The sequence below is a fragment of the Panthera onca genome, chromosome B3 (assembly GCF_046562875.1).
Source record: "Panthera onca isolate mPanOnc1 chromosome B3, mPanOnc1 haplotype 2, whole genome shotgun sequence".
Classification (NCBI taxonomy): domain Eukaryota; kingdom Metazoa; phylum Chordata; class Mammalia; order Carnivora; family Felidae; genus Panthera; species Panthera onca.
Window position 1 is genome coordinate 86,044,431 of NC_138344.1, and position 16,676 is coordinate 86,061,106.

Consider the following 16,676-nt stretch of genomic DNA (forward strand, 5'->3'; position numbering starts at 1 on the left):
GCATTCTGTAAGTTGACAGATGGTTGTTTTTGCCTAAGCATTGCATTCAGGGAGGGCAAATCCACATCCAGATAAAGTGTTTATTCCAGTAACAACAGTAAAGAGCAGTTTCAGTAAGAAAGTAGAATAGAAGTTTTTGATCCAAGAGTAGAGTTTCAGAGTTAAAGATTAAAGAGAACTAAGAACCAGATACTGCTTTGGGTATTGTTTGAAAATAAATATTATTAGAACAAATGAGTCAAGAAATTGTGAGGTAAGAGTTTTATGTGGGTGACCCTTGCTTTTCTCTAAAATATTGACAAGATAGTTTCTTTTAAAATGTGGGAAAGTAACCTTGGTTGTCAGATCACAGTGGTGCAGTTGAGAAAGCAAGTCATGTAAATTAGTCCTTCTCAAACTATCTGTGGTGAAGGACCAATTTAAAAAAAAAATATTTTCCAATGTGTTATCACTTTTTATAACTAATAAAAATTAAGTACCAAAAAATGAAAAAGCAAATAGACATGGAAAATTCAACCATACTTTTTTTGTTATTGGGTTCAAACAGCCACACATTTGCTCTGTGAATTTCTATAAAATGTTTAATTGCCTCCTCTGAATTTTAGTACTGCCTTCATGGCACTATCGGTTTCAGACCAGCACTAGCCCCTTGGATCACACACTCCAATTGGATAACAGAAACTTCAAAAATTGAAAGGATTGTTTAGTGGATTAGTGACCTGGAAATGACAGTTAAGAAGCAGAAAAATGCAAATCCCTTCTTCCTACCTCTGAAGTAATAGTATGTGAAAGAAGGAATACACTCTACTAAAGAGGGTTCACAGAGACACATCACTGGAAGTAAGGTCGTTTTTATATTGAGCTGAAAAAATAAAGGGATTAAGTTTAAGATTGTATAGAAGTATCCTGGTAATGAAAAGATACCTCCAAAGGCCACAGATGACGAAAGTATAAGGAGGGTAGATAAGAGAAAGAGCTAAGCCAACAGAAAATTAGAGTTTTCATTGATCTGAGTGAACTGAATATAGTAGACCATTCTTCACTGAGATTGTTCTCCAGTTAATCACTGCATTTGGGTAATGTTCTTGACCTTACAAATACATGTCATTAAAACAATTACAAGAACGTTAAGGAATTAAAAAAAAAAAAAGGTATAAATTATAGACTTCATTGAACAACGAGGAAGTGTCCTGAGAATTGTCCCAAGTTTCCAAAGCTTTTGTGACAATATTCAATAAATCAGTCCACAAGTGTTTACTGGTTTCCTATGAAGAACGCTTGTTATCATATTTACATATTCAAGGTAATTAAAGCCTTATCTTTCAAAGAATATTAAACTTGTTGATACTTTTATTTGTCATACTTTTTTTAAATTTTTCTCCTATTTTAATCTTGGAAATTGGAGTGGCTTCTGTTAGGATTTTAAAATGTTTGAGCAATACATTTTATAAGAATATTAAGAATGAACCCGTAAGTAACTGACAGCTCTAGTGAGATTACAACATTTATAATAGCAAACAAACAAAAGTTTGCAAGCCAAGAAGAGGCATCTGTAATTCTAGGAACGCAATAACTGAAAAAAAGCTTAATAAACTATTAAAATATGGCTATCATCCAGTGACTACTATTTCCTGATCTCTACTTTGTGATTTACAATAGTATAAGACGCATCTCTGTCCTTTTGTGCAATAACTGCCAACTTAACATTTAGGTTATACTGTTGTTTGTTTATGGATTTTGAGAAAATCCATTGAAGTTTACTTAAGAAACAACTCATTACAATGGTATTATTTACCGAATTTTGTTTTCCTGACTATTAGCTAACTACAGGGTTCAGCATTACAAGGTTATAACTGTACAAAAAGGATCAAAATACCATATCCTAGCTGTGGCATTAGCTAGAGAAGTAAAGTCATCATCTTAGAAATAAATGTCTCTATAGAACTGAAGAGATTAAAGAAACTAAGCTTAGATCAGACTTCTTTTATGTAGTAATTTTATAATTATATTAATTAGTTATAAAATATAGATTTTAATTACTTCCCAGTTATTCATTTTAAACTACAGCAATACAATACTTTTCCGAAATAATTAATATCAAAGCAAAAATTTAGGACAGTTACAGAAATATTGAAATTGAAGAGGAAGTGTTTTTTTAATTTTACTTAAAAAAGTTTTAACATTTTATTAAAAAAATTTTTCTAATGTTTATTCATCTTTGAGAGAGAGAGACAAAGCACGAGCAGGGGAGGGGCAGAGAGAGGGAGACAAAGAATCCAAACAGGCTACAGGTTCTAAGCTGTCAGCATAGAGCCCAACATAGGGCTCAAACCCACGAACCATGAAATCATGACCTAAGTAGAAGTCGGATGCTTAACCAACTGAGCCACCCAGGTACCCCAACGTTTTATTTACTTTTGAGTGAGAAAGTAATAGAGTACAAATGTGGGAGGGGCATAGTCATTTCTCTATAGCCAGCAGGCTCCAGACTCTGACCTGTCAGCACAGAGCCAGATGCAGGCCTCAAACTCACGAACCACGGGATCATGACCTGAGCCGAAATTGAACACTTAACTGACTGAGCCACCCAGGTGCCCCTGAAGATGAAGTGTTCTTAATGAATTGCAACTTTTAATTAAACTAATAAAATTATATGATCTCAAATCTATTTAAGATTTTAGGTCACCATCCTGATCATCTGGAAACTACCAACCAAGTATTCTTAAATTTTATACAAACATATTTCTAATTCAACTTAAGTTATACATTAGATATCAGATATTAATAACATTTTGTGTTTAGATTGCCATTTTCTTCTTGTTAGGCCCTAGTGGATTGAGATTCTGAGAAGATGTGGGCATGGTGAAAAGATTTCCTCTCTCCAGAACAGTAACTACTACTGAAATCAAGGAACTATGGTGGCTTTTATCTTTTATTTTGGGCCCTACTTCATTTTTTTGGTAACCTGCTTAAATTACTTCCTTGGATTTATCATCCTACCCTTCCCTTTTTTTACTCCCAGATCAAGGCGCCATAATACATAGCCAGAGAATTAGCTGCGAATGCTAGGAAAGAGAGATCACAGAGGGGTGTGTTGAGTGGCCAAGTGGTAAGTTAGTGCTGGCCTTCTTTTGTGTTCAGGGAAGTGTTAGTTACATTTAAAGGGCTAAAATGGAGCAAACATCTGCAATATATTGAATTTTTTTAAACTCCTTTAGTTCCTATTACCAGCTCAAATCATAGGAATCATTTCTAAATGTGTTCTAAATAAAATCTGAAAATGGTGATTTAATAACTCTCTTCTTTGGTAGACTAACTACATTTGGTAAGTTAGCAGTCTTTACTAACTCTTTTTCAGACTAACTACATTTAGCAGGTTAGCAATTTCTAGCAATTTGTTAGATGTTATATAATTAAAGACTTACTAATTTACTTTTAATTTTCTCAAATTTAGTAATTATTATCACTAGCATATTGTGGTATAACCTGGAGGAAAATTTCACTGCTAAGGAAGTGTTTAGGAATTTGTCTACATAATTCCATTTCCTACTAACTATTCTAGGAATTCAGATTTACAGATACAAGAAAAGATATATTGAAAGTTATAGGAAATTGGAAGAGTGTTAAGTCAGCTTGAAACAAATGAAATTTACCATTCAGTTTCTGTATTGCAACAACTTTTCTCTCAATAGGAAAAATTGCTTTTGTTCTCTTGAAAAATGATAGAAGCTTCTTGCCAGTATAATTATTACCAATCTTGCCATGCTTCAAAAAACAATTGGAAAAAAATGTAGGAACAACAGGTTACACAAGAATGCACAGAGTGAACTCGATGATTCCCCTGGCATTATGTCTAAAGTCACCCTTCCTGACTCAGGAAGATAGAGCCCAACCAAACACAACAGTGGTCTTGCTACAGTAAAGAAAGAAATTTAAGTCTAAGTATTTGATCTAAGTATTAAGTCTAAGTATTACCTGAAATTTGCAGATGGTATTAAATGAGTGGTAACTGTGCATATGTTAGGTATCTTACCATGGACCATCCACAATATGTAGTGTACAACTAGAAGCAGGAAATCCTAGAATCAGGAAAATGTGAGGCACATTCTAGAGAAAATGTAGTCAATAGAAACAAATCTCAAGACATTAATATGTTAGAAATTGCAAAGTGTTTAAAGTATCCATATTATATTTCTTCAAAGACTGAAAGGAAAGATGATCCTAATGAGTGAACTGATGGGAAATATCAGCAAGGAAACCAAGTCTAGGAAGAACCTAATTGTAAAACTAAAATTGCAACATCTGAAGTGAAAAACTCAGTGAACAAACTGACCAGTTCAGAGACTGTACAATAAAAGATTAGTGAACGTGAAGACAGATCAGTAGGAATTACCCAACCTGAAGTAAGAGAAAAAAATGAAAGTAAAAGAACACAACCTTGATGATCTGTGGGACAACATCAATCAGTCTAACAAGTGTGCCACAGAAATCCCTAAAGAAGAGAGAAAAAGTGAGTCAGAATAAATATTTGAAAAAAGAATTTCTGAAGATTTTTCAAATTTGGTAAAAACAGTCTTCTAGATCAAGAAGCTCAGTGGACACCAAGAAAAATAAATACAAAGAAAATTTTACCTAGGCTCATCAGAATCAAACTGATGAAAACCAATTTAAAAGAGAAAATCTTGAAAGCAGCCTCAAGGATGGGCACTGATACATACATGGAACATTCCTGCGAATGATGGCTGACTTCTTACCAGAAATAATGAGAGTAAGGAGACAATGGCCATAACCTTTAAAGGAGTGAAATGAAAAGACAAAACCAAAAACTGTCAACCCAGAAGTATATATATAGTGAAAATATCCTTCAAAAATCAAGTAAAACCATGTAAAAAAAATGTAGCAGAACTATTTTACAGAAAAGTGAAAGATCAGAGAATTGAACTCCAGTATAACAAGATCTAGAATATCTAAATATTTAGAAAATGAATAGTACCCTTTAAGAAAAAAATCCAAGAGTCAGTGTAAGTAGAGAAAAGTGAATTAGAAAAATACTACAAATTTATGAGATAATACATATCAAAATTTGCGAGATGTAGTTAAAGCAGTCTTCCAGAGAAATTATATAGCTTTAAATATTTATGTTAAGAAGAAGAAACATCCACAGTGATTTAAGTTTCCATCTTAAAGATTAAAAAGATAAGCAAACTAAATAAACACAAAGTAACTAAAAGTATAAAGAGCAAAAATAAAATAAATGTAAAAGAAATATGAAAGAAAAACAACAGAGAAAAGTAAGCCAAAGTGACTTTTTTCTGAAGATTAATCAAATGTATACGCCCTAGTAACAGTGAGCAAGGAAATGTGTCAGAGAAAGACAAATGCGATATGATTTTGCTCATATGTGGAGTTTAACAAACAACTGAGCATAGGGAAAAGAGAGGCAAACCAAGAAACAGACTCTTAACTATAGAAAACAAACTGAATATTACTAAAGGGGAAGCGGATGGGGGGATGGATTAAATAGGTGATGGGGATTAACGAGTGCACTTGTGATGATCACCAGGTGTTGTATGGAAGTATTAAATCACTAAATTGTAGATCTGAAACTAATATTACACTCTATGTTAGTTAACTAACTGGAATTTAAATAAAAACTTAAAAAAACTGAAAAAGAAAACTCAGATTTGTAGTATCAAGAATGAATGGAAGGGGGCGCCTGGGTGGCGCAGTCGGTTAAGCGTCCGACTTCAGCCAGGTCACGATCTCGCGGTCCGTGAGTTCGAGCCCCGCGTCAGGCTCTGTGCTGACAGCTCGGAGCCTGGAGCCTGTTTCCGATTCTGTGTCTCCCTCTCTCTCTGCCCCTCCCCCGTTCATGCTCTGTCTCTCTCTGTCCCAAAAATAAATAAAAAAACGTTGAAAAAAAAAAAAAAAAAAAGAATGAATGGAAGGATATAAGTACAAATTCTACATTTATGAAAGGGTAACAACAGTATTATGGAGAATTTCATGGTAATGAATTTGATGACTTATATGGACAAATAAGTTGAGAAACAATTTACCAAAATTAGTTATTCACTATTTCAATTTCTTGTGTAAGTTTTACTAAGTTGTGTTTTTCCAGATTTTTCCATTTCATCTAGGTTATAAAACTTTTAGGGGTGCCTGGGTGGCTCAGTCGGTTAAGCGTATGACTTCGGCTCAAATCATGATCTCGTGGTTTGTGAGTTTGAGCCCTTGTGTAAGGCTCTGTGCTGACAGCTCAGCCTGGAGCCTGCTTTAGTTTCTGTGTCTTCCTCTCTCTCTGCCCCTCCCACACTCACACTCTGTCTCTCTCAGTCTAAAAAATAAACATTAAAAAAATTTTTTTAAAAAGACTTTTAGAAAAATTGACAACCCAATTTTGAAAATTTCATGGAAATATAAATGACCTAGAGTACTCAAAAAAGTATTGTAAAAATAGGAATTTGAAGCATTCGTACTACCTGATTTCAAGACTTATTATTCAAATAAGTCTTGAAGTTTTGTAGTTATTATTCAAAAACTACAATAATATGTCTTGTGCATATACAAATCAGTGGGACAGTGTAGACAGCCCAGAAATAGAACTACTCCTATATAATCATTTTTTTTGCATTTTTAATAGCTTTATTGAGATGTTCATGCTATTCACACATTTAGTGTATGATTCAGTATTTTTTATTGTATTTACAGAGTTGTGTATTCCCGCAATTTTAGAATATTTTAATCCCAAAAGAAACCCTGTACACATGGTCAGTCATCCCTATTCTCCCCCCCCCCCCCATACCCCTCCCCTAGCCCTAGGCAACCAGTAATCTGCTATCTGTCCCTATAGATTTGCCTATTCTTTTATATAGGGGAATCATACAATATGTGTTTTTTGTGTGACTAGCCTCTTTCACTTTACATAATGCATTTAAAGTTCGTCCATGTGGTAACATGTATTAGTATTTTTTTTTTGCCAAATTATACTTTTTAAATTGCCAAATAATATTTGTATGGATATACCACATTTTGTTTAACCATTGATCAGTTCATGGACATTTGAGTTGTTTCTATTTTGTGTTTATTGTGAATAATGATACCGTGAACATCCATTTACAAATTTAGTGTGGATATATATTTGCTTTTTCTTTTGGGTGTATACCTGGCAATAGAATTTTTAGATCATATGGTAACAATGTCTCACATTTTGGTGAGCTACCATTCTGTCTTTTTTGTTACTGGTTTATTTCACTTAGCATAATGTCACCAATGTACAGTGTGTCAGAATTTCCTTCCATTTTAAGGCTAAATAATATTCCATTGTGTATATATACCACATTGTGTTTACTCATCAATCAGTGGATATTTGGGTTACCTCTACCTGTGGTTATAGCGAAAAATGCTGCTAGGAACATGGGTGAAGAAACATTCTGAGATCCAGCTTTCAGCGCTTCTAAGTATATACCCAGAAGTGGAATTGCTGCATTGTGTGATTATTCTGTTTTTACTTTTTTGAGGAACCGCAACACTGTTATCCACAATGGCTATGCCATTTTATATACTCAGGAGCAGTACACAAGTCTTCAAATTTCTCCATATCCTCAGCAACACCTGTTATTTTCTGTTTATTTTATAATAGCTATTATAATGAGTGTGAGATAGTGTATTATTGTGGTATTTGTAATGATTACTGAGGGTAGACATCTTTACATATATTTATTGGCCATCTGTATGTCTTCTTTGGAAAAATGTCTACTCATATTCTTTGCCTATTTATTAGTAAGATGTATTTTTTTTTGTTTTTGTGTTATAGGAGTTCTTTATATATTCTATATATTAACCATTTATTAGATATATGATTTACTAATATTTTCATCTGTTCTATGTGGTGCCTTTTCATTCTTTTGATTGTGTTCTTTGATGTACAAACGTTTTGAATTTTGATGTAGTCGAGTTTATCTATTTTGTCTTTTGTTGCCTGTGTTTTTGGTGTCATATCCAGGAAATCATTGCCAAACCAATGTCATGAAGCTTTTCCCTTCTCTTTTTGGCTAAGAGTTGTATAATTTTAGCTCATACATTATTTAGATATTTGAGGCATTTTGCGTTAATTTTTGTATATGCTATAAAGTAAGTGTTCAACTTTATTATTTTGCATGTGGAAAACTAATCTTCCCAATACCATTTCTTGAAAACACTGTCCTTTCCTCCACCGAATGGTCGTAACCCTTATAAGAAATTATTTGACCATATTTACAAGAGTTTATATTCCTGAGCTTTCTATTCTGTTCCATGGTTTACTTGTCTGTCTTTATGCCAGTACTACACTCTTCTGATTATTGTAGCTTTGTATAAGTTTTGAAATCAGCATACGTAAAAACTGTATATGTCATGTTTTATTGGTGATTGGTGAATTGACCCTTATATCATTATAAAGTGTCCTTCTTTGTAACAGCTTTTGACTTAAAGTCTATTTGCCGGATACTATTAATAGCAACTCCTGTTCTTTTTTTGGCTACTGTTTGCATGAAATATCTTTTTCCATCTTTTCAGTTTAAGCCATTGCGTGTCCTTAGATTTAAATTGAGTCTATAGCAGACCATACATCCTGTTGGGGTTTTTTTGTTGTTGTTGTTTAATCCATTCTGTCCTTTGAAGAATTTAATACAGTTACATTTAAAGTAATTACTGATAGAGAAGGACTTCCTGTTGATCTTTTGTTCATTGTTCTCTATGTGATTTGCAGTTTCTTCAATCTGTGCTTCCTCCCTAGTGCCTTCCTTTGTTTTCAGTTGATATTTCTATAGTGATGTGCTTTCATTCCCTTCTCATTTCCTTTTGTGTATAATTCTGTAGATATTTTTGTGGTTTGCCATGGGATTGCATAAAATATCCTAAAACTTATAGCAATTTATTTTAAACTGATAACTTCAATCACATAAAAATTATACTCTTTTACATCTCTGCCTCCCCAATTTATGTTGTCACAAATTATATTTTTACATATCATACACTCATTAACATAGATTTATAATTATTTCTATGCTTTTGTCTTTAAATTCTATACAAGAATAAATAGTAGGTTTATAAACCAAAAATTACAATAATACTAATGTTTATATTTGTCCATATATTTACCTTTAGTGGAGAACTTTATAATTTCATGTGGCTTTTTATTTACTGTCTAGTGTCCTTTCATTTCATCTTGAAGGACTCCTTTTAGCATTTCTTGTTAGGGCAGGTTTAATGTTAAGGAACTCCCTCAGTTTTTGTTTATCTGAGAATGTCTTAATGTTGTCCTCATCTTTGAAGGACGTTTTTGCTGGATATAGAGTTCTTATTTGACACAGAATTGGGCTTTTTTTCCATTCAGCAGTCTGCGCATCCCACTGCTTTCTGGCCTGCAAGGTTTCTCCTGAGAAATCTGCTAGTAATTTTATTAAGGGTCCCTTCTGCATAAAAAAATTCTTTTTCTCTTGATGCTTCCAAGATTCTCTTTGTTTTTGACTTTCAATGGCTTGATTATAATGTATCTTAGTATGAGTCTCTCTAGATTTATCCTACTTGGAGTTGAGTTTCTGGTATTTTTATATCCTATATTTTCTCAAATTTGGGAAATTTTCAGCCATTATTTTTTCAAATGAACTCTTTGCCCCCTTTCTCTCCCTCTTCACTTTCTTTGAATCCCCTAATAAGTCCACTTGATGGGACTGTAAATCCCTTTGACTCTATTCACTTTATTTTATTTTATTTTATTTTATTTTATTTTATTTTATTTTATTTTATTTTATCATCTTATCTTGTCTTATCTTACTTTATTTTATTTTTTGCTCCTCAGACTCAGTAATATCAAATTAACTTTAAATTTACTGATAGTTCTGCTTGTTTGAGTCTGCTGTTGAACCCCTCTAATGAATTTTTCAGTGTAGATATTGTGTTTTTCAGTTCTAGGTTGTCTGTTTTCTTTTAATAATTGTGTTAATTTGTTGATATCCTTATTTTATTCATAGATTGCTGTCCTGATATTAATTTTATGTTCATGTTCTCCTCTACCTCATTGAGCATACTTAAGACAGCCATTTAAAGTCTCTATTCAGTAAGTTTGATTCACTTTGTTCCTTCAAATAGGCCATGATTCCCTCTTTCTTTGTATGCCTTCTCATTTTTTTTATTGTTGGAAATTGGGCATTTGAACAAATATCCACATCTCCCAGTCTTTATGGACTGACTCTATACAGGAGACTTTGACTAATGAGAGTAGTGTGATGGCTCAAGTTCTTCTTGGGCCTTTTCTAGACATGCATCTTCCCTGCGCCTATGTATGCCTTTTTCCCAGTTCTTCCCTTTACTTGGCTGCTCTAAATGTCCTAATTTCCCTTAGAGTCTCATACTTGCTTCTTTGCAGGTCCTTGGATATCTGTTGTAGTCTTCTGCTAATAATTTCTTGACTGCAGACACCTAAAGCTCTACATTTCTTCTATAGTACTCATTCATCACGGTATCCACTGTTGGTTTCAGCAACTTCCAGCCTGATACCCAAACTATGCCATTCTTCCCATCAGTACTCCACAATCAGACAAGGCGGAAACAAGTCCCTTGGACCACCTGTAGACAAGCCAGAATGTTGGAAAAAAAGTCCCACTTTTTTGTCTTATCCAAAGAAGGAACTGGGAATTGGACAGCCTGCTTGCAACTGACATCTCTGTGATGTGCCCGGGGGGACAGTCCAGGAGGGGCAAGTAAAAATGCCACAAAATCTCCTACTAATTTGAGAGTGTCTTTTTCTTGGCTGAGGGTTCATTTGGTTGCTGCTGATCCTTAACTGGTTTCTAGAATTCCCACAAAGCTTGGTTCATATGTTGCTTACTTTTTATTTCCACTGGGGAACTTGGGCCTGGAGCGTCATCCTACACCCTTTTGCAGAGGTCACTGTCATTGTGGCTTTGATTTGTTTTTCCCTAATGACTAATGATGTTGTCTTGTCTGTTTTTGTGTTTATTAGACATTGTATATGTTCTTTAGAGAAATGTTTCTATTCTGATCCTTTGCCCATTATTTATGTGATTATTCTTTGTGTTACTGAGTTGTAAGAGTTTTTTTATATGTCATACTTACAAACTATTTATCACATATATTATTTGTAAATTTTTTCACGTTCTTAACGATATCATATGGGGCACAAAAGTTTTTTTTATTGTGAAGTTCATTTTATACTTTTTGTCACTTGAAGGCTTAGAAGGTTATGCTTAATATAGTGTCACTAAGATTTACTCCTAAATTTTTTATCCTAAGATAAATTACTCCTAAGGTGTTTTCTCCTAAGATTTTTATGGTTTTGACTTTTACAGTTAGTTTTGTGATCAGTTTTAAATTAATTTTTCTGTATGTCTTAAGCAAGTTGTCTAAGTTCATTCTTTTGCTTGTGGGACTCACTTGATTTTAGACCAGGACATCAGTTTAGTCCATTGAGGAAAGATAAGACAGCAAATAGTGGTGCAACAGCTGGGTATCAGTACGGAACTAAAAGGAGTCTTGACTCTTCATGCTGTAATCAAAATTAAAGTCAAGGAGGATTGTAGACCTAAGCAAGAAAGCTAAAACTTGAGGAAAATATCTTTATTACACTGAGTGAGGGAAGCATTTCAGAAAGGACAGAAATAGCTCTAACCATAATGCAAAAATTGATAAATGTGCCTTTAACAACATTAAGGCTATCATCAAAGGCCAACTTTAAGGAAATGAAAAGATAAGCCAGAGTATGGGAGAAAATATTTGCAGTTCATGTATCTGACACAAGACTTAAATATTAAGTATGTTTAAATAATTCCCACAAATCGATCATAAGAAGATAAACAGTCTCCCCTAAAAATGGGCAGAAAATTCACAAAAGTCCAATGAACACATGGAGAGATTATAATTTGTGAACAGGGAAACACAAATTTAAATGTGATACTACACCACATGAACTATGGCATCTGAAATTTAAAAGACAGACACAACAATTATTGGTGAGGTTGTCAGCAACCAAAATTCTGATCCACTGCTAATGGGAGGAGAAGATGGTACAACCAGTTTTGAAAACTGCTTGGCAGTTTCTTATGTAGTGGAACAATATCTACTCTGTGACGTAACAATTCCATTTCTAGGTATTTAGCCAAGGAAAATGAAAATATATGTACATTGTAAGAGTTGATTAATAGTATGTATATTAACCTTTATTCTGAAATAGAGATGCAGACTATGATTTTTCAGATGAAAAACTTTTCATGAACGCAACTCACATAATAAACTTAAATGGTATTGCAAAAATAGTATTTTAATAACAGCATACTAAATAAATTCCTGCATACATGTGGATACCTTTAAAATAATTGTCATCTTTACTAATCCTTTTACTTTGTTGTTTAAAATGTTTCTTGGAGTGTCTGGGTGGCTCACTCAGTAAGTATCCGACTTTGGCTCAGGTCATGATCTCGCAGTTTGTGAGTTCAAACCCCATGTCAGGCTCTGTGCTGACAGCTCGGGGTCCTGGAGCCTGCTTCAGATTCCGTGTGTCCTTCTCTCTCTGCTCCTCCCTTGCTCACACTCTGTCTCTGTCTCTCTCTCAAAAATAAACATTAAGAAAAAATAAAATGTTTCTTTAATCTTTTTTTAAATAACTCAATAGTTTAAAAGGACTAAAAATTACTGTGTTTGTTACTAAATCCCTAGTTATTTACTTTCTTATGGTGTTTTTGAAATGAATATATGTAATTAAGATATATATGTACAAATTTGTAGAAATATGTCATTGTGTGGCATGTTGCCTGGTGGGTGCTTGTATCTTGTCTAATGGAGGCTCAGTGAATATTTACTGAATATATGTTTTTAAATATGTTTTATGTGTGTGTGCATGTGTGTATATACACACATATCAGCTATAGTACATGTGGCTTTAGAGTCATTCACGTAATTATTGTTTTTCTTTTTTAATCTTTGGTATTTTTAAACTTAATACCTCTGAGCATCGTATAAATATTGATTTAAACTGTTATTGATATTTTTCCGAGGCTTTAAAGAAACAAGTTACACTTTGAATTTGAAAACTCTTTATTCCAAGTTATTGCAATGTAACAAAAGCATTCTAGTTACTGTTTTGAAATCTAAAATGAAGTGATTTTTAAAGATTGTTCTAAATTAAGAAGAATAAAAACTTATTTATATAGTCCTAAGTGCTTCCAAACATCTGCAGTTCAAAGTACATAATTCACATTGACACCAAAGTGTAGTGTCTGTTTTGACTGGAAGAGTCTGTTGTTATTTTTTGTCTGCAAAGGAAAGAATTGTATAGAATCCAAGTGGAGTGACGTTTGATTGTATGCAGTCACAATGGTCCATGACTGAAAGCAGACTGTACAGGAGAAACGGGAGCTGTTAAAAACTTATACAATATTAGAAAACTTTTTGTTAAAAACTTAAGGCATATTAATCTTTCGGAAAGAGCACATAGAGTAAAACAGTGTAAAACAATGTATTATCTGCTTGATATAATTCTTCATTATTTACAACAGCAAGTAAAAGGAAATTACTGCTGAAAACAGATCTTGTATTAAAAATGGGCCAAATCATTTTATGATAATTTTTATAAATTTTATATTTTTTATGTTTTTATAACAATTTTTATATTTTATATGTTTAGTTCACTCGCACTGTAGAATTGTTTGTTTATAGAGAAAATTTTAATCCTTTTTTTCTTATCAGTGAACCTACAGACCACAGAATCTCTGAGCCCCTGAGATATTTTTACCATTCTACAGCTGTCCATCTTTTTTTATCTCTATCCCCCTCTCATTTATTCTTTCTCATGTTATTTTGAAGGAAATACCAGATATAATATCCTTTTTATCTGTAACTTTTATTGTGTATTTCTTTTTTTTTTTTAAGTGTATTCATTTTGAGAGAAAGAGAGAGTGAATGAGGAGAGGGGCGGAGAGAGAGGGAGAGAGAGGATCCCCAGCAGGCTCTCCCAGAGCCCTCCACAGAGCTCAAACTCATGACCTGAGTTCGTGAAGATCATGACCTGATCTGAACCGTGAGATCATGACCTGAGCTGAAACTGAAAGTTGGATTCTTAACCAACTGAACCACCCAGGCGCCCCTTACATTGTGTATTTCTAAAAGATATGAACTGTTGCTTATAACCACAGTATCATTATCACAACAAAAATATTAACAAAGAGTATTGTGAAGCATCTGATCAGTTTTCAAATTCCAGTCATTCCATAAATATCATAACTTCTTCTTTGTTTGAATCTGTATTTAATAAGAATTACACATTGCAAATGACTGAATTGACTCTTAACACTTTTTTTTTCACATAAAAGTTCTTAGTTTATTAATCCTCTCATGAAAAATCTGCACAATCGCCAGATAGTCCCTGAAGCATCTTTACTCCTTCTGTTGTCCAATCTCCAGCTCACTGCTAGACACTTCATTTCTTTTTGCCAGCACCAACATTAGCTTTTGCAGTTCCCCTGACTTTCTTCATTCGGTTCTTGCGTTCCTTTCGCTGTTTTCTCGACGTCTTTTTCTTCTCATACAGGCCATGTCGTGCAAGTCTATGTTTGGGTTCATTTTTCTTTGCATAATCCAAGGAATCATAAATCATGCCAAAGCCAGTTGTCTTGCCACCTCCAAAATGGGTTCTGGATCCAAATACAAAGATGACATCTGGTGTGGTCTTGTACATTTTGGCTAGTTTTTCCCGAATTTCTGTCTTAGGTACTGTTGCCTTTCCGGGGTGAAGAACATCGATGACCATCTGTTTCCGCTGAAGTAGTCAGTTGGTCATGAACTTCCTGGTCCGGATAGTTACTGTGTCATTCATGATGGCGGTCGAGCTTTAGGCAGCCAGGGAGGAAAAGAGCAACACTATTTTTAATTTATAGATTCCCTTTCTATCTCTTTTTGTCCTTGGAGTTTATTTTTTAAACACATTGAGTCCGTTTTCTTGTAGTTTCCCAGTTTATTGATTGCACCTCTGCAGTGTCATTTAATGTATTCCTCTCTTCTCTTTAAGTATCTATAGGCTTGATCAGATTTAGATTACTGTTTGTTACCAAGACTGCTTTACAGGTAGTTTTGTGTTTTATCTGGGAATACATGTTGGTTTGTGAAAGAACTACGTGAGTTATTAACAGGTCTCAGTGGTCTATTAAATGATCTCAGTATATTAGTATCTCTTAGTTTATTAATGACTTCAAAATTGTGATATTCTAATACTCCTTTTTTTTTTATTAGCTTGGATGCTTCCATAGCCATTTTCTTATCTATTCTTTGACTACCCAGTGGTAAAGTTTATATAAGAAAGGGTAGATAAATTCTTGGCTTATAAATTCCCCCACAGTGCTAATTAGTTTTTTTAAAAATTTTATTGTAATTATAAATTTAATAATTTAAACATATTCTGTGTGTTACAATATATTTCACTTACTATCCCTATTGGTGATCATATTGTCTCATCTTTAGCTACAGGAGAGCTTTTCAAGTTTTCTACTGAGTGTTTTCTGAGTCTCTTTGATAATTTCTTAGTCCTGATTAATACAAAACTTCTGCTAAGAACACGTGTTCTTGGATCATATTGTATATTTCTTGTCCCAGACCTGGAGTCAGCCGTATATCCATGGAGTCCTATATTTTTAGTAGGAAATGGTACTTGAAACTCATAGGGTAGGTGCTAAAAGTACTCATTGCTACCGGATTTCCTGTTATTTCTATCTTTTTCAATGGGCAGAACTAGGAAATACACAAACACATATTTTTTAAAGGTAAAACTCTTTGTATCCTCATACTGATGCTTCAGTTCAATTTCTGAACTAAAAGGTTTTTTACGTATTTTATCTTTCGTCTTTATTTTCGTCTCATTTGATGTGAGCCCTAGTTCCCAAGGGCACTGTAACAGTATACAGATAGCATTTACTTAAGTTCAATTAAAAAAATGTTTTTTAAGTTTTTTTTTCCCAATATATGAAATTTATTGTCAAATTGGTTTCTGTACAACACCCAGTGCTCATCCCAAAAGGTGCCCTCCTCCATACCCATCCCCCACCCTCCCCTCCCTCCCACCCCCCATCAACCCTCAGTTTGTTCTCAGTTTTTAACAGTCTCTTATGCTTTGGCTCTCTCCCACTGTAACCTCTTTTTTTTTTTTTTTTCCTTCCCCTCCCCCATGGGTTTCTGTTAAGTTTCTCAGGATCCACATAAGAGTGAAAACATATGGTATCTGTCTTTCTCTGTATGGCTTATTTCACTTAGCATCACACTCTCCAGTTCCATCCACGTTGCTACAAAAGGCCATATTTCATTCTTTCTCATTGCCACGTAGTATTCCATTGTGTATATAAACCACAATTTCTTTATCCATTCATCAGTTGATGGACATTTAGGCTCTTTCCATAATTTGGCTATTGTTGAGAGTGCTGCTGTAAACATTGGGGTACAAGTGCCCCTATGCATCAGTACTCCTGTATCCCTTGGATAAATTCCTAGCAGTGCTATTGCTGGGTCATAGGGTAGGTCTATTTTTAATTTTCTGAGGAACCTCCACACTGCTTTCCAGAGTGGCTGCACCAATTTGCATTCCCACCAACAGTGCAAGAGGGTTCCTGTTTCTCCACATCCTTTCCAGCATCTAT

At 34.0% G+C, this 16,676-nt stretch overlaps 2 protein-coding genes across 5 annotated transcripts in view; one reads left to right on the forward strand and one right to left on the reverse strand.

Annotated features, from left to right (window-relative positions):
• The window catches only part of MIPOL1 (mirror-image polydactyly 1), a 306,029-nt gene that overhangs the window by 124,283 nt on the left and 165,070 nt on the right, over window positions 1-16,676 (forward strand). The gene's annotated exons all lie outside the window — the stretch shown is intronic.
• On the reverse strand, window positions 14,361-14,884 carry LOC132676794 (small ribosomal subunit protein eS24). Its single transcript, XM_081795810.1, is given in 1 exon segment — window positions 14,361-14,884. A coding segment is annotated over 1 exon segment (396 nt). The 5' UTR covers window positions 14,870-14,884; the 3' UTR covers window positions 14,361-14,473.